Genomic DNA, 25,025 nt, shown 5'->3' with positions numbered 1-25,025 from the left:
GATATGGTATGAAGGTCAGCAATAAAAAGACATAGATAATGAAAATAGGCAGAATCATTGAAAATGTCAACTGTGTTATGAATGGAAAACCTGTGGAACAAGTAAAACATTTCAGCTACTTAGGCACGATTTTTAGTGAAGATGGTAAATTAAATATAGAAATAGACAGCAGAATCAGCAAAGCTGGTATGGTGGGAAGTCAGTTGAATAAATTCATATGGAATAAGAGAGAAATTAGTCGGAATACTAAATTAGCTGTATACAAGTTAGTGTTCAAACCAGTTTTAACTTATGGATCTGAGAGCTGGGTCAGAAGTAAAACACTTGACCAAAGACTAGAGACAGCAGATATGAGAGTCCTGAGAAAGATTATAAGCGTGAACAGATGGCATCAATGGCAATATCATATTAAAAACGAGGATATTAGGAAAGAACTTGACATTGTCAGCATCCAGGAATGTGTTAGCAGAGCTAATCTCAGGTGGTATGGTCACCTAAACAGAATGGGCGAAGAAAGATTAGTAAAACAAGTGTTCTCTGCTAGGTTGGCAGCAAAATGACCCAGAGGTAGGCCAGGATATAGGTGGATTGATACGGTACAAAGTGCCTTAGATGACAGAAATCTAAGATCTGATAATGTTGGAGTCTTGACAAGTAACAGACTGATTTGGAGGAAAATTGTAGATAGGAAGTTAGTAATGATGTAAATTTTTCATGTAGCTATCATATCCTGTACACCCCTTGAGGGTACATGACAGGAATTTGATGATGATGATTAATTAAAAATAAATAAATTAATTTGAAATATTAAAAAATTAAATATCTATTTTATTTGAATTTATATGTTCATGTAAACAAAAAATATGATTTATTTTTAATAGAATAAACTTTATAAAGATACTATAAAGTTTTACTTACTTGAAATAATTTATCATCAATGAGAGGAGTGAAATTGCTTATGGTGAGATAAAATTTCAGCAAAATTTGGCTCTATAGTTGTTAATTTCAATCTCAGATGCGGTTCGACATCTATAATGCGGTTCCTTTTCTTCGTATTAATATCTACAAGGGCCGAAAATCCAACTTCACACAGATATGAACTTGGAAATATAGAAATGAACCTTAGAGCTTTATGTGTTAATTCAGGAAATTTATTCTGTATTTGTATACAAAATGATGATAACGTATTCTCGCTGTATTTATTTTTTAGGAAACCATCAGAAGCTAGTTCTAAAAGTTGTTCTTCTTCTATTGACGATAGACCCTTTAGCATAAATTTTTTTTTAATTAAGGGTATCTTATCCAATATTAATGTCCAATTCAGGGAAATACTTTTCTAGATTCATTTGTAAGCTTTTTTAATTCTGCATGATAGTAATTTTCACATCATTCATCAATTTGTTCATTTGAACTTGCGAGCAATTCATGAAGCGATGGAAACGCGTCAAATTCTCCATTACCAACCCGCTTTTGCCATAACTTCATTTTTGCCAACATGGCGTTCACTTTATCTTGGACATGAAATATAGAAATTTCCTTGCCTTGTAAAGATAAATTAAGACTATTTAATACAGTAAATATATCTGCCAGGTATGCTAATTGACTGAGCCATTTCCAATTATGTAAATGTTTTTTCAATTCAAACTTTTCATCAAGAAAAACTTGTAGTTCATTCCGAAGTTCAAATAAACGAGTAAGGACTTTACCACGAGAAAGCCAACGAACATCGGTATGGAAAAGAAGTTGTGTATAGTTGCTTCCCATTTCTTTGCAAAGTTGAGAGAAAAGTCTGGGACTGTTAATACAGTAAATATATCTGCCAGGTATGCTAATTGACTGAGCCATTTCCAATTATGTAAATGTTTTTTCAATTCAAACTTTTCATCAAGAAAAACTTGTAGTTCATTCCGAAGTTCAAATAAACGAGTAAGGACTTTTAAATCCGACCGTGGATTTCGCTCCGTCCGTGCTTATTCCAACACAACTTTTCTAATCAAGCTTGTCTTGATGCATAAAGGTATTTATACTGTTGAATATTTCTTCTCCTGTTGTATGTTCTGGCAAGGGTTGGCAATATAAAAGGTCGTCATGAATTTTTTGATTTTTTTCATACCTAACGAACACTAAAAGATTTGCAAAATTTGTAATGTCGGTGGATTCATCTACCTGCAACTCATAATAACGACTCTTACGTATATCGGATAACAATGTTTGTTTTATATTTTCAGCCATTTCAGTGATTCTTCAATGAACGTTACTATTTGAAAGGCAAATCCGATCAAAAGATCTTTTTGCATTATCTCCGATCATAATTTCAGCTATTATTTTTGCTGCAGGCTTGACCAAAGTTTCACCAATTGTTTCCGCTGCACCACTTTTTGCTGTTAATAGCGACACACAATATGAAGCTTCTAAAGCCTTCATGTTTTCACCTCCTGACATGATCAACATCACTTTTTGAGATTCTTTTAAATGTTTTAGTTTATTTTGAAAAAATTCGACATGTTTGTCCTTGCATTCATTATGTTTCGATTCAAAATGGCGATTTAAATTACATGGTTTCATGCTTTCATTTTTTAAAGTTTCACCGCAAATTACACATCATGGAATAGCTTCCTCTTCATTTCCCATCCATGAAAATCCACATTTCAAGTAATTTATATTGTACTTACGAAGTTTTCTCATCTTCTTCCTAGTTGGTTCTTTAGAAATGTCAGACGACACACACTTATCAATTTCACTTGATCCAGATACAATATCAACATTTTCTTGTTGCTGACAGCTACTTGTATCTACTACATTTTAAAAATCCAGTCTTTAACCAGTGATCTATACTTAAGAATTTGAAAGCTAAAAAAAAGATTACCGTATTTAACGAACAGTCCTTCAACAAATGGCTAGTGAAAGCAGAACTCGAAACAGACAGCAATGGTAGGCCAGTAGAGATAAAGCAACTATGAAGACGTTCATATGATTGGTCCGGTATTAACAAAAGATCGCGCCACTAATTGACAAAGGCAAGCTAACAGTTCATTTGAAATGCTAATTCTCTTCAACCAAATTCCTTATATAATATCTGAAACACATTCACTATATAGTTCTTAGTTTTAACACGTTCACTCAAACAAAACCACATGTTGCCGGTGCACCATATGGTTTTGATTGTCTGCTATACAGCATTTTATGTGGGAGAGGTTATTCGATTCATTAGTTCCATTTTTTTATCCCAGTTGTCTCTAATTGCACTGTTTGTTGAGAAACATATTACACAGCCTGCAGATGTCTCTGTACCTTATTCAGTGATACAATAGGAATGTTTTATGATCTGAAACTTAAATTTTATTCCATGCGTTAATTGCTACGGACCCCCTGAAGACCTTTTGCGGACCCCCAGGGGTCCGCTTACCACACTTTGAGAAACACTGATATAGAGAGTCAGTTGTGTGGTGCTGTTAAAGTCTTATTGTCTAACACTGCATAATTCAGAAAACTTGATCACAACGTCACTTCCCAGATTTTTTTATGATTTTGGTGTTAAAGCAACATAAAATTAGGATATTGTATGCTATCACCACTGTTACCAATACAATGTTCGGATCACATTATAAAAGATAGAATTATATCTCATTTAAATATGAGATATTAAGTTTACTAAGAAAACAGTAACTTAAATTAGATAACTGAATAAGTAAATCTGGTGTATGGGGAGAAACTGCTTGAATAAATTTATATAGAACAAGAAAAATAAACCAGTCAAAATATCAAGCTATCGGTATATAAGGCAATATTCAAGCCAGTTTTAACATATAGGTTTTAGAATTAGGTTAGAAATAAAATCTAATTTATGTAAGTTGATTTTACCCATTTGTTATTATTTTTATTGTAATGTATTTCTATGAGCTTTTAATGGCACTTGTGACATAACAAAGTTAGATGTAAATATTAAAAAATAAAAATAAAATGTGAATACATGTGTATTCACATTTGCTTGTGAATACACATCTATTCACAAGAATGAATAACAATTTTTATCAGTACAAATATTTTGACCACAAACTAACTGGTCATCATCAGTGTATTAGCATAACCACGAGGAGAAGCTAGAACAAAGAGCATTGTAAACACAAGAGAAGGAGGATTGTTTATCTATCATGGATGGTAATCAAGAGGAGGTTTTGTTGATAGGGAAAAATATCATCATCATCATTAAATTCCTGTCATGTACCCTCAAGGGGTGTACAGGATGTGATAGTACCACATGAAAAATTTACATCATTACTAACTTCCTATCTACAATTTTCCTCCAAATCAGTCTGTTACTTGTCAAGACTCCAACATTACTTACCAGATCTTATATTTCTATCGTCTAAGACACTTTGTACCGTATCAATCCATCTATATCTTGGTCTTCCTCTGGGTCGTTTTCCTGCCAACTTGGCAGAGAACACCATTTTTGCTAATCTAACCTCGCTCATTCCGTTTAAGTGACCATACCACCTGAGATTAGCTCTGCTAACACATTCCTGGATGATAACAATGTCAAGTTCTTTCCTAATATCCTCGTTTTTAATATGATATTGCCATTGATGCCATCTGTTCACGCCTATAATCTTTCTCAGGACTCTCATATCTGCAGTCTCTAGTCTTTGGTCAAGTGTTTTACTTCTGACCCAGCTCTCAGATCCATAAGTTAAAACTGGTTTGAACACTGTCTTATATACAGCTAATTTAGTGTTCCGACTAATTTCTCTCTTCTTCCATATGAATTTATTCAACTGATTTCCCACCATACCAGCTTTGCTGATTCTGTTGTTTATTTCTATATTTAATTTACCATCTTCACTAAAAATCGTGCCTAAGTAGCTGAAATGTTTTACTTATTCCACAGGTTCTCCATTCACAACACAGTTGACATTTTCAATGATTCTGTCTATTTTCATTGATTCTGTATTTGTCTTTTTATTGCTGAGCTTCATACCATATCTATTACAACAGTTATTCAATTTAGTCAGAGAATCTTGCAGATTTGTAGCGGATTTATTTAGAAGTATAACATCGTCCGCATAAAACAAAGAGCTCACATTAACATCTCCAATTTTGATATCCTGTTTAATACCACTTTCCTTAATGTGATCCATATAGATAATAACAGAGGGGATAATGTACATCCTTGTTTCACACCAGATTTAACATTAAACCATCTTCCTGTACTTCCTTCAATTCTAACTGCTGACTTACAACTCAAATAAATATTGCTTGATAAGTATTGCTTGATATAATGCCCCATTGACACCATATAACTGTAGTGTATAGAATAGCTTCTCTCTTGGCACCTTGTCATATGCCTTTTCCAAATCGACAAAACTTAAAAACAGATCTTTGTTATATTCCCATGATTTCTCCACTATTTGTAGTAAAGTGAAGATCTGATCCTGACAGCCTCTATTTGACCTGAATCCAGCTTGTTCTTCACCAAGCTTTTCTTCCACAATTCTTCTCAACTGTTTCTCAAGTATACGTGCATATATCTTACCAGGAACACTCAATAGGGATATACCTCTGTAATTCTCACATTCAGTTTTATTTCTCTTTTTTATATATGGGTACTATGAGAGCTCTACTCCAATCATCTGGAATCCGTCCCTCTATCCAGGCATTCTGAACTATGCAGTGCAGCCACTGTAAGACTTTTATACCACCATACTTCAGCATTTCTGGTCGAATATCATCTACTCATGGCTGCCTTTCTACATTTCAAGCCTTTGATGGCTTTTTCTACTTCAAGTATGGATATGTATTCCTGACTGTATGACTGGTCAGTGTTTTTTATCACTGTGCTGTCATCACTGCTTGTTTCATTTAGCATATTTTCAAAGTAATTACTCCATACTTCAAGGATATCTTTTTCTCCCATTTTCATTTCACCTTTATCATCTCTAACTCCTTTTACAGCACTCTTTCCTCCATTCCTAAGCTTCTTCAACAGCCTCCAGAATATTTTGCCACCTTCTTGATATTTATTTTCTATATTCTTGCCAAAGTCCTCCCATGACTTTTGTTTAGCTAGTTTTACACTATGTTTAGCTTTCTTTCATTTGTCTCTGTATTCTCTAAGAGCACAAGCTGACTTATTTGACAGGAGCTTTTGATATGCTTTCTTCTTTTCCTTCACTGCCTCTTTAACTTCCTGTGTCCACCAGGGAGTTCTGATTTTTTTATCCTTGCAGACAACCTCACCACATGCCTCTCTGGTAGAATCAGTCAATGTTTTCTTCAGAGTTTGCCACTGAATCTCCAAGATTTGATTCCTGTTCTCAAACTCTTTCGTTTTTTCTTCAATAATCTTTGTGTATTTTAGTCTACACTTCACATCTGAGAGCTACTCAACTTTTATTCGCTTTAAAACTTTCTTACATGTCATTCTTTTCAATACGAAATACATTTTTATCCAGCTCAAGACTAAATAGCGATCACTTCCAATTTCAAATCCTCTGTACACTCTGGTGTCCTGCACCAGGGAGAAAACATCGCTATCAACAATAACATAGTCAATGAGACTTTCTTATTCCTTGCCTCTTTTCTCCATGTGAATTTGTGCACATTTTTATGTTGGAACATGGTGTTAGTAATAACTAGTCCATGTCCTGAGCAGAAATCCAACAGGTATTTGCCATTATTATTAGCTTTGCTCTTTTCTCCAAATTTTCCCAAAACATTTTTGTATGTCTGACAATCACTTCCTACTCTGCTATTTAGATCCCCAACAAGGACCAACTTTTCCTTTTTCATTGTGTCAGTAGCATTTTTGGAAATTATGGAGACAACTACCGTGTTTGAATAAAAACTTTAGTTTAATATGACTAAAATTTTACAATTCGACGTTTCGACCTTTATGTCAAGGTCATCTTATGGAGCCTATAAATATACACAAGAAACAAGCTATACTACAATCACACTGGTTCGTTAAAGACACTGACTAACCGCTACCACAATTGTTGGCCTGACCTCTGGTGAAAAAAAAAAAAAAAAAAATTATACATCAACGCTAGAGTCCTATTATTTGTGTTGTCTACTATATACATATATTAACATCATTCCAGCCAGTTGGAGTGGAATGGTTTCTAATACTAGCGGATTGGCTAGAGTCCTGACTTATGTTGAATCTTTCATATTAGGTTTGCTGAATGTGTGCCATCCAGATCCTTGGAATTTTCATACCATCTTTATTGTTGATATTTGGGTGGTTTATCAGGATTTCGCAGGATTCTTTAAATTTTCTTTCGTACCATGTTTTTGTGCGGTGTAAGGAGCAGATGCTTTTCCAGTTGATTTGGTGTAAGGTGTTAAGTGCATGATCTGAGAGGCCTGCTTCACCATAATGTTTATATTTAATGTGTTCTTTCTTGCGTATAGGGATTGTCCGTCCTGTTTCACCAATGTACGGTAAGTTTCAGGTGCAGCAGATGCAATAGACTCCAGGATGTGCTAATGGGAGGAGAGGATCCTTAGAGGAGCTGAATATGGTTTTAAGTTTAGTGGGTGGTTTAAATGTGGCATTGAGGTTATAATGTTGTAGGATTCTGTTGATTTTTTCTAATAACCCTTTAATGTATGGGATGGCTATGGTTTTACTGTAATCTAGATTCGTTTTTGTTGTGGTTTTATACAGTATTTTATTGACAGTATTTTTGTTATAGCCATTGTTTCTGAATGTGTCACTAATGATTTTTAGTTCTTGTTTCAGGGCTTGCTGGTTAGAGCAAATAGTTGTGGCTCTGTTTTTAAGGGTGTTTATGACTCTATATTTTTGTGCTGGGTGGTGGTATGAATTCGCTTGTATGTATTGGCCCGTGTGTGTCGGTTTTCGATAGACCGTGAAGGATAGACTGCCTGAAGGAAGACGTGTAACTAGTGTGTCTTGGAACGGGAGCGAATTTTGGTTTTCGATTTCGATGGTAAATTGTATGCGTTCGTGTTGTTTGTTTAGGTGGCTGAGGAATGTGTTTAGCATTTGTCGCCTGTGCGGCCAGATCGCGAACACGTCGTCAACGTATCTGAGCCAGATTGTCGGTCGAAGCGTGGCGGAATCAAGAGCCCTTTGCTCAAAGATTTCCATGTAGAAGTTCGCGATTGGGGGGGATAATGGTGAGCCCATGGCTGTACCTTCCTTTTGTAGGTAGAATTTGTTTTGCCACACGAAATAACCGGACTTTAGTACGTGGGCAAAGAGGGCCGTAATGTCGGGTGGAAATTTGTTCTGTAGTAGGAGAATTGTGTCATTGATGGGTACATTAGTGAAAAGGGCAGAAACGTCAAAACTGACTAATAAGTCGTCTTTGTCGAGTGTTATGTTTTTGATTTTGTTTATAAAGTGTTGTGTGTTTTTTATGTAGGAGGCAGAATGACCTACCAACTCCTTGAGTGTTGCCGCTAATTTCTTGGCTAGGTGGTAATTGGGACTGTCTATTCCTTCTACTATTGGTCGAAGGGGCACATTTTGTTTGTGTATTTTCGGAACCCCATATATTCTGGGGGGGTGCGGGCATAGTGGGGTTTGAGTTTTTTAACTGTGTTTAGTGGCCAAGAAGTGACGGACTTTAGTAGTTTTTCTGTTTTGTCCTTTATCCTTTTTGTTGGGTTATAATTTACCATTTTATATGTGTTGTTATCGGCTACTAGTTGGTTCATTTGCAGTATGTATGTTGACCTGTCAAGGACAACAGTGGCACTGCCTTTATCAGCTTTCGTTATTATTATGTTTTGTTTGGCTTTTAATGATTTAATTGCTGCTAATTCTGTTTTAGTCAGGTTGTTCTGTATGGTTTTCTTGGTATTTAGGACATTACTGGTTTCTAGTCATATTTTGTCTGCTATGTTGTTAGGTAGGGATCTGATGCCTCTCTCAATGTGGTAGATAAAATCCAATTTGTTTACCTTTTTTAGGCGCTATTGCGTAGTTCAGTCCTTTATTCAGCAGCGTGAGTTTGCCGTTGTTCAAGGTGTGGCTTGATATGTTAATCACATGGTTCTTGCTTGTCGGTGGTTGGTCGCTCCTTGTCTCCCGTGTTTGTTGTTCATTGTTGTTTCTCGGGGAGGAAGTCCTCTGATTGGCCGCCATATTTTGCCGTTGTTTCAACCTGTGGAATTTTTTCTTGAGTTTTTCTTTATTCTTTTCCAGGGTATGCTTGGCCGAATTGTCAGTAATTCTTTCAAGTGTTTGTAGAATGTCTGGATTAACATAGTTCAATAGTTCTGATTGTAATTTAGAAACTAGATTTTGTGTTGTAGCTAGGTTTCGGTGGGCTGTTTGGATCTGTTCTCTAAGCATTGCTTTTTCTGTGCGGTCATAGATACGGAGTGCCTTAGCGGACGTAAATTTCTTTTTTAGCCTGATGCAGATCGGAATGAGGTTATTGTCTCTGCATCTTTTTAAAAAGGCCAGCCGATTGATCAGGAGAGAAATACGAATCTTTAGCTTACCATAGCGATTGCAGCGCTTGTGGGTATCATTTCCATGGATGATCTGAATCCTTCCTTTTAGGCTTGCACGGTGATCCAAATGCATTTTTGGAAATTATAGAGACAACTACCGTGTTTGAATAAAAACTTTAGTTTAATATTACTAAAATTTTACAATTCGACGTTTCGACCTTTATGTCATCTTCTGGAGCGTACAAATATACACAAGAAACAAGCTATACTACAATCATACTGTTTCGTTAAAAACACTGACTAACCGCTACCACAATTGTTGGCCTGACCTCTGGTGAAAAAAAAAAAAAAAAAAATATACATCAACGCTAGAGTCCTATTATTTGTGTTGTCTACTATATACATATATTAACATCATTCCAGCCAGTTGGAGTGGAATGGTTTCTAATACTAGCGGATTGGCTAGAGTCCTGACTTATGTTGAATCTTTCATATTAGGTTGGCTGAATGTGTGCCATCCAGATCCTTGGAATTTTCATACCCGGTAGTTCAAATTCAGACATAGTAGTTGTCTCCATAATTTCCAAAAATGCATTTGGATCACCGTGCAAGCCTAAAAGAAAGGATTGTGTCAGTATCTTTCTTTAGAGCCTCAAAACATTCCTCCACTTCTACCTTAGTAGAACCTTTTGTGGGACCATAGGCACAAATAAGTCTCATTGTCCAGTTCCCCATTCTGATATTTGCCGAAATCACTCTACTTGACACTGCCTGCCATTCAAGAAGATGAGCCTCGTATTTTGTGTTGAATACTATGGCTACTCCTTCTTTTCCTTGATTGTCATTGCCTGAATATAACATTTTGTATTTATTGCTCAGAAAGATCTCACCAGTTTTTATCTTTTTTGTTTCAGTCACCTCTATTATGTTGATCTGGTACTTATCTAATTCCTCAGCTAGCTCCATTTCTTTGCAATTCAGGCTTCTTATGTTTATAGTACCGATCTTTAACTCTGATGATGTTGAGTTGGGGTGTGTTTTCAGATTTGTTCCAGTAGCTGACTTTTCGCTGTTCGCCCTGGTTCCCTGCCGAAAACAATGGGGGCCTTGTTTAACTGGGTGACGCCTCAGCTGGCATGAAATTTTGTCATGTTGTACCATCATTTTGTATTTTGGTTTAACCAATAGAAATACAATTTGGTTGGCTAAATCCCAAATTGCCAGCGCATCCTCGTTCGTTTAGTATCCAGGTAGATACCCAACAGAGTGCACCACAAGAAGGTGAGGATTATGCATTAGGTCAGAATCCCTGGTCGGTTCTCTGCATTCCTTTAAAGGCTATGTGGAGGTCTCCTCTCAGTTATACAGCTTTGACCCTTAAGCACCCCTAGGGAAAAATATAGGAACTAAATTGTATTTAGGGGGTGCTTAAGGATCAGAACTGTATAACTAAGAGGAGACCTTCACATAGCCTTTAAAGGAATGCGGAGAACTGACCATGGCTTCTGACCTAATGTCCAATCCTCACCTTCTCGTGGTGCACCCTATTAGGTATCTATCTGGATACTGAACGAATGAGGATGGGCTGGCAATTTTGGATTTAGCTGACCAAATTGTATTCTTATTGGCTTAAACCAAAATACAAAATGATGGTACAACATGACAGAATTTCATGCCGGCTGGGGCGTCGCCCAGTTAAACACGGCTTCCGTTGTTTTCGCCGGGGGAACCAGAACAAACAGCGAAAAGTCAGCTACTTGAACAAATCTGAAAACACATCCCAACTCAACATCACCAGAGTTAAAGATCAGTACTATCAACATAAGAAGAAGCCTGAATGGCAAAGAAATGGAGCCAGTTGAGGAATTAGATAAGTACCAGTTCGTCATAATAGGGGTGACTGAAACAAAAAAGACAAAAACTAGTGAGATCTTTCTTGAGCAATAAATACAAAATGTTATACTCAGGCAATGACAATCAAGGAAAAGGAGTAGCCATAGTATTCAACACTAAATACGACGCTAATCTTCTTGAATGACAGGCAGTCTCTTGTAGAGTGATGTGGGAAAATATCAGAATTGGGAACTGGGCAATGAGACTTATATGTGCCTATGGTCCCACAGAAGGTTCCACTAAGGTAGAAGTGGAGGAATTTTTTGAGGCTTTAGAGAAAGCAACTGACACAATGCAAAAGGAAAATTTGGTCCTTGTTGGGGATCTAAATAGCAGAGTAGGAAATGATTTTTATTTTTTTTTTATGTTGGGTCTATGTACGAGAGGTTGGCTGGTCAACCTATGGTACTTTAGTACCATTTATGGGTAGTGGGATGGGAAAGGAGGAACATTCTAACAGATAAGCTTGGGTGTTGATGGTTATTCATGACTTATTTTTCACGGTATTAACAACACCACAAACACTTTTATCAACAAAGATGTTTTATTAACGCTTATATTTCGCTGATTTTCAACTCAGCATCATCAGAGCACAACACACATGTAAACGCGACAGTGAGTGAGTGAAACAATATAATTGCAAAAGACAAAAGATCTAAAGTTCTATTTTTTGGTGCCCTCTAACGAGAAAAAAAAAAAAAAAAAACAGCAGTTATCCAGGAGTTTTTCTTAGGATAACCGTCTCTCGAATTTTTGGCAAATTAATGCAACCATATTTGTTAAGGTTGGGAGAATTCTTCAAAGCCATTGCTGACTCAAAAAATAATCTTTCAGATCTATAACGACTCCTAAATAGCACATTCGTTTTCCTCCATTTAATCCTGTGTGAAGGAGTGTCCAAAAATGGTCCACTAGTCCCGACTTGCCATAGTAATAGTGGCGAATGTATCTTTCATGTTCTTCCAGGTGGATGCTCACTAATCTTCCTGTTTGCCCATAATAGGCCAAGTCACAGTCGCACGGAACTTCATACACTCCTGGGTGTGCTAAAGGGTGAAGTTTATCCTTAGGCGAGCGGATCAGAGTTGCCAGCTTGACATGAGGTTTGAAAGTGGTGCGAAGGCCATGTTTCAACAATACTTTGGTTATCTTTTCCGATGTACCTCTGATATAGGGAATAGAAATGGTCATGTTGTATTCTTGTGTATTAGGGGAGGGCAGAGTAATGGGCCTATGTAGTATTTTATCTATTTTGTAGGGATTGTAGCCATTGGCTAAGAACGTATGGCACAGGTATTGGAGTTCAGTGGTCAGAGCTGTATCATTAGAACAAATGGCTCTGGCTCTGTGTTTAAGTGTTTTTAAAATGCCGTACTGTTGGACTGGATGATGGTGTGATTGTTTATGTATGTATCTTCCTGTGTGTGTGTAGGCTTTCTGTAAATAGAAAAAGATAGTGATCCATCTAAAAGGCAGGTAACTAATGTGTCAGGAAATGGTAAACAGTTATTTGATTCTTTTTCTACTGTGAAGTGAATTTTGAGGTGTTGGCTGTTTAGGTAGGTGACAAAAGCATCCAAAGTGTCTTGTCCATGGGGCCAGATGGCAAACACATCATCTACATAGCATAACCACACTTGTGGCTTGTATGTAGCTGTGGTAAGTACTTTGTTTTCAAAGTGTTCCATGTAAAAATTTGCTAACAGGGGGGAGAGAGGGGAACCCATAGCAGTACCAAAGATACATTCGCTACTATTACTATGGCAAGTCGGGACTGGCAGACCACGCTTTGGACACTCTTTCACACAGGATTAGATGGTGGAAAACGAATGTGCTATTTAGGAGTCGTTATAGATCTGAAAGATTATTTTTTGAGTCAGCAATGGCTTTGAAAAATTCTCCCAACCTTAACAAATATGGTTGCATTCATTTGCCAAAAATTTGGGAGACAGTTATCCTAAGAAAAACTCCTGTATAACTGCTGTGTTTTTTTTTTTTTTTCCTCGTTAGAAAGCACCAAAAAATAGGACTTTATATCTTTTGTCTTTTGCAATTATATTGTTTCACTCACTCACTGTCGCGTTTACATGTGTGTTGTGCTCTGATGATGCTGAGTTGAAAATCAGCGAAATATAAGCGTTAATAAAACATCTTTGTTGATAAAAGTGTTTGTGGTGTTGTTAATACTGTGAAAAATAAGTCATGAAAGGAGGAACATGTTAACATTCAATTTGAAAGACTGTATATTGTATTCCTTGGGAAATACCTCAGGAGGAAGACTGTTCCACAGTACAGCAGTAGCAGTAATGATGGAGGAGGAAAAGAAACTTGTTCTGTGGGTTTCAAGGTTTACTGTGAAGGGAAATTGGGAGGTGGCTGTACGTGTTCCAATGGGTTTAGTACAGAGTGCGGGAATTATTGATGTTGTTTCAGATGAGCATTTTTCATGAAAATATTTGTAGAATATACAAATTGCAGAGACTTAAACGTCTATGTGAAAGTGGTGGGAGTGAGTTGGTAAGAGATGGATCATTTATCAGTCTAATTGCTCTCCTCTGTATTGAGTCAAGCATTTTGAGGGAGCTTTTAGAAACCCCACTCCAAATGTGAGAACAGTATTTGATAGCTGGGCAGATTTGCAATTTGTATAAGGTTAACAGCTGTTTTGAAGTGAAGTGAAGTAACGTCTTCAGCGAAAGAGAAAGCCTAGTTTTATGGAAGCTGAAGATACAATGGTTGTGATGTGTTTATGCCAGGAGAAGCCTGATGTCATGGTAATTCCGAGAAGAGAGATTTCATCTTGTCTGGGAATTTGAGTGTTATCAAAAATAATACTGGAAGAAAATGGTTCTTTTTTGTGGGAAGTAAGACAGAACTGGGTTTTACTAGCGTTGAAGTTGACGAGGTTATCTGAGCCCCATCGGAGGATGTTTTGGAGGTCTGCGTTAAGGGAAGTTGTGGTTGATCTTCTGTGGGTTGAAGTGAGTTGTGTAGGGTAAGGTTTATCAAATGAATTCCTGTATGTCTGACAATCAAATAATTGTCAGATATACAAAAATATTTTGGGAAAATTTGGAGAAAAGAGCAAAGCTAATAATAATGGCAAATATCTGTTAGATTTCTGCTCAGGACATGGACTGATTATTACTAACACAATGTTCCAACATAAAAATGTGCACAAATTCATATGGAGAAAGAGGCAAGGAATAAGAAAAGTCTCATTGACTATGTTATTGTTGATAGTGATATTTTCTCCCTGGTGCAGGACACCAGAGTGTACACAGGATTTGAAATTGGAAGTGATCACTATTTAGTCTTGATAAGGATAAAATTGAATTTCATTTTGAAAAGAAGAACATGTAAGAAAGTTTTAAAGTGAATAAAAGTTGAGCAGCCCTCAGATGTGAACTGTAGACTAAAACACACAAAGATTATTGAAGAAAAAATAAGAGTTTGAGAACAGGAACTAAACCTTGGAGATTCAGTGGCAAGCCCTGAAGAATATTTAATCTTATTCCTGATGTGGTGTAAGAGAAGATTGTTGAGAATATCATATGCTGTAAGGCAGACAAAAAAATGGATGCTAGAAAGGATTGCTAGAACTTTAAGGTTCCTTCAGGATATTGACAGAAGAAAGTTGAAATACTTTGGACACATTGAAAGAATAGAAGGAATTTTTCTCAAAACAGTAATAGAGGATAATGTTCCTAGAAAAAAAAAAATAATAAGAAGGGGGTAGACCCTCAATAAGATGGTTTCTTGGTGTGACTGATCTTCAGAGAGTTGGTGAGGACTGGTGCAGCACATCACCAAGCAACAGAATGACCATTCCTATCGTGTTCCTCAACTAAGTGGCCTGTTCTGGTATAGTTTGCCATTGCTTTATCTACTAGATAAAGCAATGGCAAATTCTTTTTCCATTTATATGATATCTGTTCCTAATTTGATGCCATTTTTGGTTTTATGTTTGTGGGCTATAAAATTTCTTTATTTATTTTATGGTCCCATATGGTATATTTAGCTGTGTTTCTGGAGAACTTTATTTCATTTCTGTGGTTTGAATTTGTTTTTATCTTTATTTTTTTATGGTCCATGTTTTGCTTCCATATACTGAAGTTGGTTCAGACAGAATATTATATAGCCTGATTCTGGCATGTTTTTGTACTGGGGTGAGTGGCTTAAATTTATTATTATATAATTTTCTTTAACAAATTTTATTATTTTAATGTTTATAGCTTTTTCATCATCATATGATAAATCAGATCCTAGGTATCTGAAAGTGTTTATTGTTTCAATATTTTATCTGTCACTATTTTACTTCATACTGACTTTTTTCTTTTGAAAGCCATTATTTTGTTTTTTCTTCAGATATTTACATATACTGTTCTGATATCTCATTTAATGATTTTACTGATCTTTGTAAAATGTTTTCTGATGTATTTAATAGAATTTACAATTAATACCATTTGCATGAGGATGACGTCCGTTATGAGCATTATAAGCAGCAGGCTAGAATAGTCACAACTGTTGTACGTAAAGCAAAGTCTGAGTATGAAAAGAAACTGGCTCTGCATGCTAAAGACAATCCACAAGAATTCTATTGATATGCTGCAAGTAAAAGAAAGAATGAATATGAAAGAATAACTTATACATCCAGATGGTGTGAAGGTTACAGATGTAGAAGAGGTTGTTCACTTAATGAGTGCCCATTTTGTTAAAATCTGTCAACCTGGTGAACGTAACATTGAGCCCACTGTTACCTCTTCACTAGATGAAGAAACGCATGTGTGTGAGACCAAGGTTTTAGAGCTGTTGCATAAATTGAATAAGAATTCAACAATATTATTATTATTATTATTATTATTTGACACCTCCAGGGAGTCCAAAGACTCATCGAGGGAGAGTGTGCCAACAGCATCGAACGATTGGTCTCCTTCCAACTACTAACCGCACTCAAACTTACTTAACTGAGCCATTAGTAGCAGAGGCTCTACCAATCGACCAACCTATTGGAATATCAGCACATGTGCTAAATGAGTGTTCAGCTGAACTGGCCATTCCTTTGACCAGGCTATTTAATATGAGTCTCAGAACAGGGAAGATTCTGCTGGAATGGAAAGAATGTATGGTAATTCCATTGCACAAGGGTGGTGCAAAGACCGATGTATTCAACTATCGACCAATTAGTATCTCAGGAGTGGTGGTGAAGATTTTGGAAAAATTGGTTAGGGTTCACATTCAGAAATGGGTTGACAGTGAATCTCTACTTTGCAATGAACAACATGGGTTCACTAAGGGAAGGTCATGTCTTAGCAACTTGCTCACATTCTATAACAATGTTACCATTGAACTAGACAAGGGGAATGGATACACCATGATACTTATGGATTTTGCTAAGGCTTTTGACAGAATACAGCATGGTTGCATAAATTGGAGAAAATGAGTTGGGGTTATACAGTATTAGCATGGATAAGAGGATGACTGACAGATATCAAAAAGTTGTATATGGGGAATCTGAGTCTGCAAGGTTTTAAGGTAACAAGTGGTGTACCACAAGGATCAGTGCTTTGTCCACTGTTATTCAGTCTGTACATTAATGATATTGGGAAGTATTTGACAAGCAACATACAGCTATTTTTTGATGATGCAAAGATAGGTAGGGTAATCAGGAATGCTGCTGATATGCAGTACTTGAAAAATGATTTGAATAGGCCGGAATTGTGGACATGTGAAAATGAGTGTCAGTTCAATGTGAGTAAATGTAAAGTCATTCACTTCAGCATGTTAGATATTCATTGTCATATTATATTGGTGGAATTAGGCTAAAAGAAACTGATGAGGTTAGGGATCCTGGAGTGTTAATAGATAGGAAGTTGAAGTTTAGGGGCCATGTGGCAAAGATTGCAAATACAACTCAAAAGATAATTGCAATGCTGAAACGAATCTTCACATGTAAAGATAAGGATGTTATTTTGCCTCTTTACAAGGGGCCTTGATAAGATCTCACTTGGACTATTGTGCGCAGGTCTAGTCTCCTGGTTTCCATTGTGATTCTGATATATTGGAGAAGATTACAAAGGAGTGTGTTAAAAATGATATCAGGATTGTGAAATACTGATTATGAAGACAGGTTGAGAATTTGTAGACTGCAGACACCAGCAAACAGGAGAAAGAGGGGTGATATGATTGAGACTTACAAACTTCTGAAAGGGTCATACAAGATTTCAATTAATGGAATTTTTCAATTCATGGAGGGTGGGAAAAGAACGAGAAAGGCATCCGTGGAAGCTGAGAATGAAGGCCACCAAGAAGGATGTGAGGGCTAGCTTTTTTTCTCAGAGGGTGGTGCGTGATTGGAATGGATTGCCATTGGATGTTGCAAGTGCAAGCAGTGTGAATGAATTCAAGAATAAGCATGATAGCTGGTGTGTGTAGTATGTGGCCTCCCTCGATGAGTCTCTGACTTCCTGGGGGGTCTCTCTTAATAATAATAATGTATTCCTGTCTGTTTTCCTGGTTCTTATAGTATTCCAAGTGGGTCCTGCTATTTCCAAATTATACACATCAAACATAAGATGTGAGCAGATTGTTTAAATAAGCAGTTGTGCCTTTAATTGAGAGCATGACAGCAGGTACTTGTACTAGAAATTTCTGATTATCCAATATATATGCCTTACTCCAATAACACTAAATAGTTTAAACAATACATTTTTTTTTTCTTTCCAGACTGATGATAGAAATAATCTATGAAATGCAATAAAATATACGGATAGGTGACTGGCTGTCAGATACAAAATTCTTGGCATTATTATGTGAAGGACTACTACCCAGAAGTAGCCTAGTCATGATATTTCACATGCAATGTTGTTTGCTTACACTTGGGTAATTAAGAATATAATTTCAATAAATAAAAATGGAAAGTGACACATTGATTATATAATATATAATCATTTTAAAATAATGAATGCATTCTACAAGCATAAAAATACACATAAATGTGCATGTGCGTGCAAGAGGACAAAAATCAATAATAGATGACTTTATGGCAAATAAAGAAGCAGCAAACCTATTCCTAGATGTTAAAGTCAGAAGAGTGCTAGAAATCGACACAGATCACTATTTAACGCAGGCAAAACCATGGTTTCCACCAAACTGATTACAATAAAAAAATAAAAAAAAACTACAGAAACAAAATCTAATTACAAAATAAAACTACTAAATAACTACTTAGAAAAAATACAAGAAAATGAAGACATCAAGAAAGAATGGAATGATATAAAAGAAACATAATATTATTACATCAGCAGCATATGAAAGTCTAGTAACACACAAAAAAATCACAAAAATAAAAAAAAAATTACATATATGGGACAATGAAATACAATAATTGAAAATAAAAAGCTGGCCTTTAAAAGATGGTTTAGTAGCAAAAAACAAGATGAAATTGAATAAAAAAAGATGAGGAATAGCCAAAAGGGAGACAGAGAAAGTGGGAAAAATTTGTATCGTATCTAGAAAATGACATATACAAAATAAGACACAGTACGTATAAAATACTAAAACACATGAACGCAAATATAAAAGAGACTGCAAATATAAATTGTGAAATAGATGTATAAGAATTGTTGGATTACTTCACAGATCTTTGGACAGATAATACTAACATTAAAAAAAAAAAATTCACCAATAACTTACGAAATGCTCTAAATGATATAACAATAATGAAAGAATTAAAGGACAATCTAAGTAAAATAAAAAATGGCAAATCAGCAGGAGAAGAACTCTGAACTGTGTAAATTTGCTGGAAAAAAAATTAATCAGAGATTATTAATGTTTTAAATAAAATATATACAAATGGACAGATACCAATAGAATGGAATACAAGTATAGTTATGCCTATATTTAAAAAAGGGGATAATACAAAACCTACTAATTGCAGAGGTATTAGTTTATTAAATATATGCTACAAAATATATGGTAGAATACAATGGAGAATTGAAAATATATAGTAACAAATATTAGAATGTCAAAATGAATTTAGAAAAGGACACTATACAATGAATGCAGGTTTTTTGTTTAAAACTACGTATAGATAAAAAGAAGAGAATTTAATTTAGAAACTCATCTTTTGTTTATAGATTATCAAAAAGCATTTGACAAAGTAAATATATATACTGTTTGATATATTACAAAGAATAAATATACGTAATACTTTACTACATGCAATATTGAATATATACAAAGATAATAAAAAAAAATAAATGAAAAAATGTTTGAAAAACAATCTATAAACCAAGGAATAGAACGGGGATGTCCTCTGTCTCCAACACTGTTCATTATTTATATTAATTAAATATTAATACAGTCGAACACCTTAAACATTCTAGGTATAGAAATTTCCTGGAATAACAAAATAAATATGCTATTATTTGCAGATGATTAGATAATAATATCAGATAAGGAAGACAATTTACAAAGAGCAACATATAATTTAAACATTATAGTAGAATAGTTTGGAATGAAAATATCCGGAGATAAAACTAAAATGTTTTAGTTTTAAAACAATGGCATTTTGTGGACAAACTCCAGTTAGAAGTAAAATAGTTATTAATAATAAAATAATAGAACAGATAAATACTTTCAGTTATCTTGGATGGAAAAATCATATGAAGGAGAAAAAGACATAAAATTAGAAACTTCAAAATTTTTACGGATTATAAGCCTGATAAATAGAACAATTAATCCAAATATAGTACAAAAAGAAACGCTTGAAAATATACAATATTTTAGCAGTGCCCACATTATATGAGAGTGAAATTTGTACAATAAACAAAGAATAAAAACAAGTGAAATGAGATTTATGAAGAGAACCACAAAATACACATTATTAGACCAAAAAGGAACAAATATATTTTTAAAGAACTAAAAACTAAACAATTATAGACAAAAATGGATAGAACATGTAAACCAAATGGCCAACACCCGATATCGTAAACAAATAATAAAATACAAACTAATGCAAAGAGAACGCCAGGTAGACCTTAGAAAAGGATAGATGGATAATGAGACCGGAACAGATCAGTATGGTCTGTATCCATAATTAGTTTGTAACCAAGTGAAACAACTTTCTACAAGTAGCTCTAGTCCAGAGTATTTTAATAATAAGGTGAATGCACCTTTTCAGTACTTGTATATGGGAAATATATGATTTCTCATCTGCATCACTTCAACCTTAGTATATCTTCTGGGTCTGGCTTCTGATATGAGCAGCTTGCTTGCTGTGTATTAGAGTGGCTCTGCTTGATGGGTTTTTTTGCTTGTCATTGAGTGAAGCCACCATTGAATTTACTGACCTGGAGTGACTCAAGTCTGTAGTGATGAGTTTGGTTGTCCTTTGGGGGAGATCTTGGAGATGTACCCTCTTCCATCTCACTCTAACAGTATCTTGGTAAACATTGAACTTTGCCTGGGTAATGGCCCTTCACGTAATGCATTGCAGATAGGATGTGTGCTTTGTGTTATGGGATACTATTGCAATTAATTTGAAGTCATTAGTAGCCTAGTTGTGACTATACTTCATGTGCAAACTTTGTTTGCTTATGCTTGGATAAAGGATTAAACAAGAATATAATTTCTTTGCAACTATAATTTAGTTTATAACCAAGTTAAAAATAACTTTCTGTAACCTGAAGTTCAGTGATCACATTGCTCAAGTTGTGAAATCACTTCAGATTATGGCAGTGATATAGAGGACCTTGAAATGCAGAAATGAAGAGGTGGTTTCATTGTATAAAGCTGTGGTGATGCCTCATGCATTATTGTGGGGAGATTTGGTTACTTGGTTTTCATTGTGATAAGGATACATTAGAAATGTTTGAGCGAAAATTGATTAAGATTGTAACTAATCTTTGGAATGTGGGGTATAAAGACAAATCTAGGGAATGCAATATTATTATTATTATATATATGAAGCCTCATGAAGAGGAGAGGAAATGTGATCAAAACACGTAACTTGGTAAAGGGCTGTTACTGGATTTATGTGAAAAAATGTTCATGAAAAGAAAGAATGGAATAGAGCAAGAGGTTATCCCTAGAAACTGTAAGGGGGGGATGCAAGCAAAGGCATATGGAACCCCATTCTTTGTATGAAGTGTGTTGAGTGGAATGCATTCCGTGACAGCATGGTGAATGCGGACACATTGAATGAGTTTATACGGTTTGACGAACTTGGTTTGCGATGGTGTTGATGGTCTTTTAATTCCCTTGAGATCTGATGATAATGATATATTTGTGAAATTGCAAGATCTTGAATTATACCTTATATTTTTAGGGTACTCCAATTCCCAGACCGTTCAATCCAGATGACTTTCTGAAGTCAGTAGATCACGCTGGTCCTCAACTTACTACTGGTATTAAAGGCAACTGGGCAGGAATATACAGGTAAAATTATTGAATATAAGCATTTTAAAATTTACACTACATGTGGTCCCTACATGTAACACACATATAGGGACCACAGGAATAATTTGTCATAGTGGATAGTAAATTTCTTTTAGCATAGCTCCCCATTGGTTTTGATTGGGACTTTCCAGTAGTTTGTTATAGTGGTGTTTGCCGTAGTGAGTAAACTGCATTGCCATCCTAGTGAAGCATTAGTCTAATATTTGTCTGCTATGTGTAGCAGTGCTTTATTATAAATATGCTTGAACTTCCATGAGGCAATCTCTTCCTCCTTATGATTAAAATGCATACTTTATATAATCTCAGTTTTTTTTTGCCATGTATATTGAATATTATGAATGCTTCCTTACAATACTAAGAAAGTATTAGTTGCTGTAACTCCATGGTGCATTTGTGGGGATACATGGAGCTGGCTGCCTTTATCCACTCTCCGAGTATCATCCTCCCCCCCCCACTCTATTCCAGGTCTATAGAAAGGCCCTTATTCTTGCAAGTGGGCTCATATTATTAACATGTGACCTCCATGGAATCAAAGGACTCGTTTGCAGGGTTTCTCAAACTGTGTTCCGCGGAACACCAGTGTTCCATGTAAGGTGATTAGGTGTTCTGCGAGAAGTTCTGGAATTTGTCATTTTAGTTTTCTAAGTATTTTTCATGAATAAATATTTTATAGTAAAAATATTCGGAGGAGAATAATATTCGTGAATATGTCGAAAAGCTCAGACCCAGAACACCTAATAACATCTGTGTATCGTTAATTTTCACTCATCGAAACCTTTCAACATTTGGGAAAGGGAATGCCACTGTTTATGACGGGTCATAAAAATTGCCTGCAAGCTCATTACAACAATTGGTGTCATATCCTCTGTTCTCAGAACTGAAGGAAATGACATCTGTGTAGCAAATGTCAGTGACCAAGCAGCATGTTTTTAAACATGGAGATATTCATGAATTATCTTTTATTTTCACACATTGAAATCTTTCAACAATTGGGAAAGAGAATACCATCTTTTATGACCGATAATCATAAAAATTGCCTGCAAGCCAATTACAACAATGGACAGCATGTTCTCAAAACTGAAAGAAATAACATCTGCGTTGCAAATGTCAGTGACCAATCAGCAAGGAAGTATAAAGAAAATTTTTCTACTGAAATTGAAGATCAAGGTAGTCTGTATCTGGTTCTCAAATCTATTACTACTGAATACTTTCTTCGCAAGTTCGTATTGTAGTGTGTAAATGCTTGTTCTGAAACCGGAGTGCCGTGATTTTTTTAAAAGTAATAGGAATACAAAGTTAAAATCTAATACGAATAAGAGACAAGACACTTTGTTTAATTTTGGTATTAAGAAATCTCTTATTGAAGCTATTTGTGACTGAACAGATAGTGAGTCATCCACCTCAAGCCTACAAAGATCTCCAGGATGTACAAAAGGAGGGGAAAACTACCAGCACACAGGGAAAAAAGTCCGCATTCACTCATAAGTACTTATAATAATATTATAAATATATTTGGTAATCAGAATGGGATATGTCAATGAAAATCAGCACAAATTAATTTAATGATGTTTGCCTGAAGAAACTACAACATGCTACAAGATTTCATTAGTCCAGTGATTGATAACTAATTTAAATGTAATTAATATTTGTCAACATGTCACACCGTATACATAAGTTTACTAATACTCTTTATGATTATGCCATAATTAATTATTAATACTTATGTTAATGTATGAACTTTAAAAAATTTTGGAAAAGTATTTATGAGTAAATTTGTTGGGACCTCGGAAAAATAAAATCAGCTAACGCCTTTTTATTCCCATATATAGGGAGTAGGCGAGGCGGCTTTTAAAAAAAGAATTCTTCTTACTCTTTTAACTAATTTTATAATTAATATCTGATTTATTTCGAACTATTTAATTTTTGTTACTGAACATTTTATCAAATCATTCTTATTACAATTGCTTTTACACTATTTGATACGGTTTAGTACTTTTCTTACAAGTATTGTTACAATTCATATTTACTTTTGTGTGTTGCAGTCTTTTTTTACTATTTTGCATTATTCATTTACTTTTATATTATCGACATTTCTTATTTATAATCTTATTGTTTTTCATACTAAAGTTACCTTTACAACACAATTCTATTTGTTTTTATTATAGCTCTGACAAATATTGGAATTTGAATATTATTGAAAAAATACCCGTGGATTCTTGTTTTAAAGTCAGGAACTTTAACACAAGGAGGAGCAAGTACTTCTGCTGACACATCTACTTGTATGACTGGAGAAGATATGGAATTGCAAACTGTGGTTTCTTCAAAAGCTAATATTAAAGAACAAGAGTCATCTGAGAACAGACCAAAAAGGAAGTACCATGAAAGTTATTTAAATTATGGATTTACGTGTATTGGCAATACACATGCTCCTGATGCAATGTGTGTTTTATGTAATAAAATAAAAGTAAACAGTTTTTTGGCTTCAACTAAACTTCGTAGGCACTTCGAAAAGAAACAACTGATTACAAAGGAAAAGATATACATTTTTTTAAAAGATGACGTGACTTGCTAGAAAAATCTAAACTTCAAATGGCTACAATTGCTACAACTGAAAATGCAACAGAGGCGTCTTTTCGTGTGAGTTACCGCATTGCATTTCGTGGTGACGCTCATACAATTGGTGAGACGCTCATTAAGCCTTGTGTGAAAGACATTGTATCATGCATGTTAAACGAGCAGGTTGCTAAAAAAAAATAGATGCAGTACAATTATCAAATGATACTGTTTCACGGTGCATCAAAGATCTTTCTGCTGACGTAGAAAAAGAGCTAATTCATCGACTTAGACTTTGCAGTGAATATTCATTGCAAATGGATGAATCTACAGCTGTCGCAGGACTTGCTGTATTATTAGTGTTTGTTCGTTACATATTTGATAAAAATATTGAAGAAGATTTACTCATATGCGAATGTCTACAAGAAAAAACTACCGGAGAAGATATATTTAACTGTATTAATAATTATATTACAAAACAGGAAATCGGTTGGGAGAAGTGTATTGATATTTGTACAGATGGTGCTCAAGCAATGGTAGGAAAGATGAAGGGAGTTGTAACACATATCCTGCAAGTAGCTACAAGAGCCACCAAAAGTCATTGTGTTTTGCATAGACAAGCACTAATAACAAAAAGAATTCCTCCATATTTAAAAACTATTTTGGATGAAGCCGTAGAAATGATC

At 35.2% G+C, this 25,025-nt stretch overlaps 1 protein-coding gene across 1 annotated transcript in view; it reads left to right on the top strand.

Moving 5' to 3' along the window:
- LOC150095391 (protein DENND6B) overlaps positions 1-25,025 on the top strand; it is a 480,236-nt gene that overhangs the window by 365,860 nt on the left and 89,351 nt on the right. Inside the window, exon 17 of the mRNA XM_090410571.1 lies at positions 21,656-21,765. Within this exon, the coding sequence (XP_090266697.1) occupies positions 21,656-21,765 (110 nt within the window). The remainder of the gene's footprint in view (positions 1-21,655; positions 21,766-25,025) is intronic.

Source organism: Typopeltis vanoorti, chromosome 20 (assembly GCF_054136105.1).
Source record: "Typopeltis vanoorti isolate ZY-2024b chromosome 20, IOZ_Tvanoo_1.0, whole genome shotgun sequence".
Taxonomy (NCBI): domain Eukaryota; kingdom Metazoa; phylum Arthropoda; class Arachnida; order Uropygi; family Thelyphonidae; genus Typopeltis; species Typopeltis vanoorti.
Note: the sequence above shows the minus strand (reverse complement) of the source record. Positions and strands in the feature narration are given on the sequence as shown.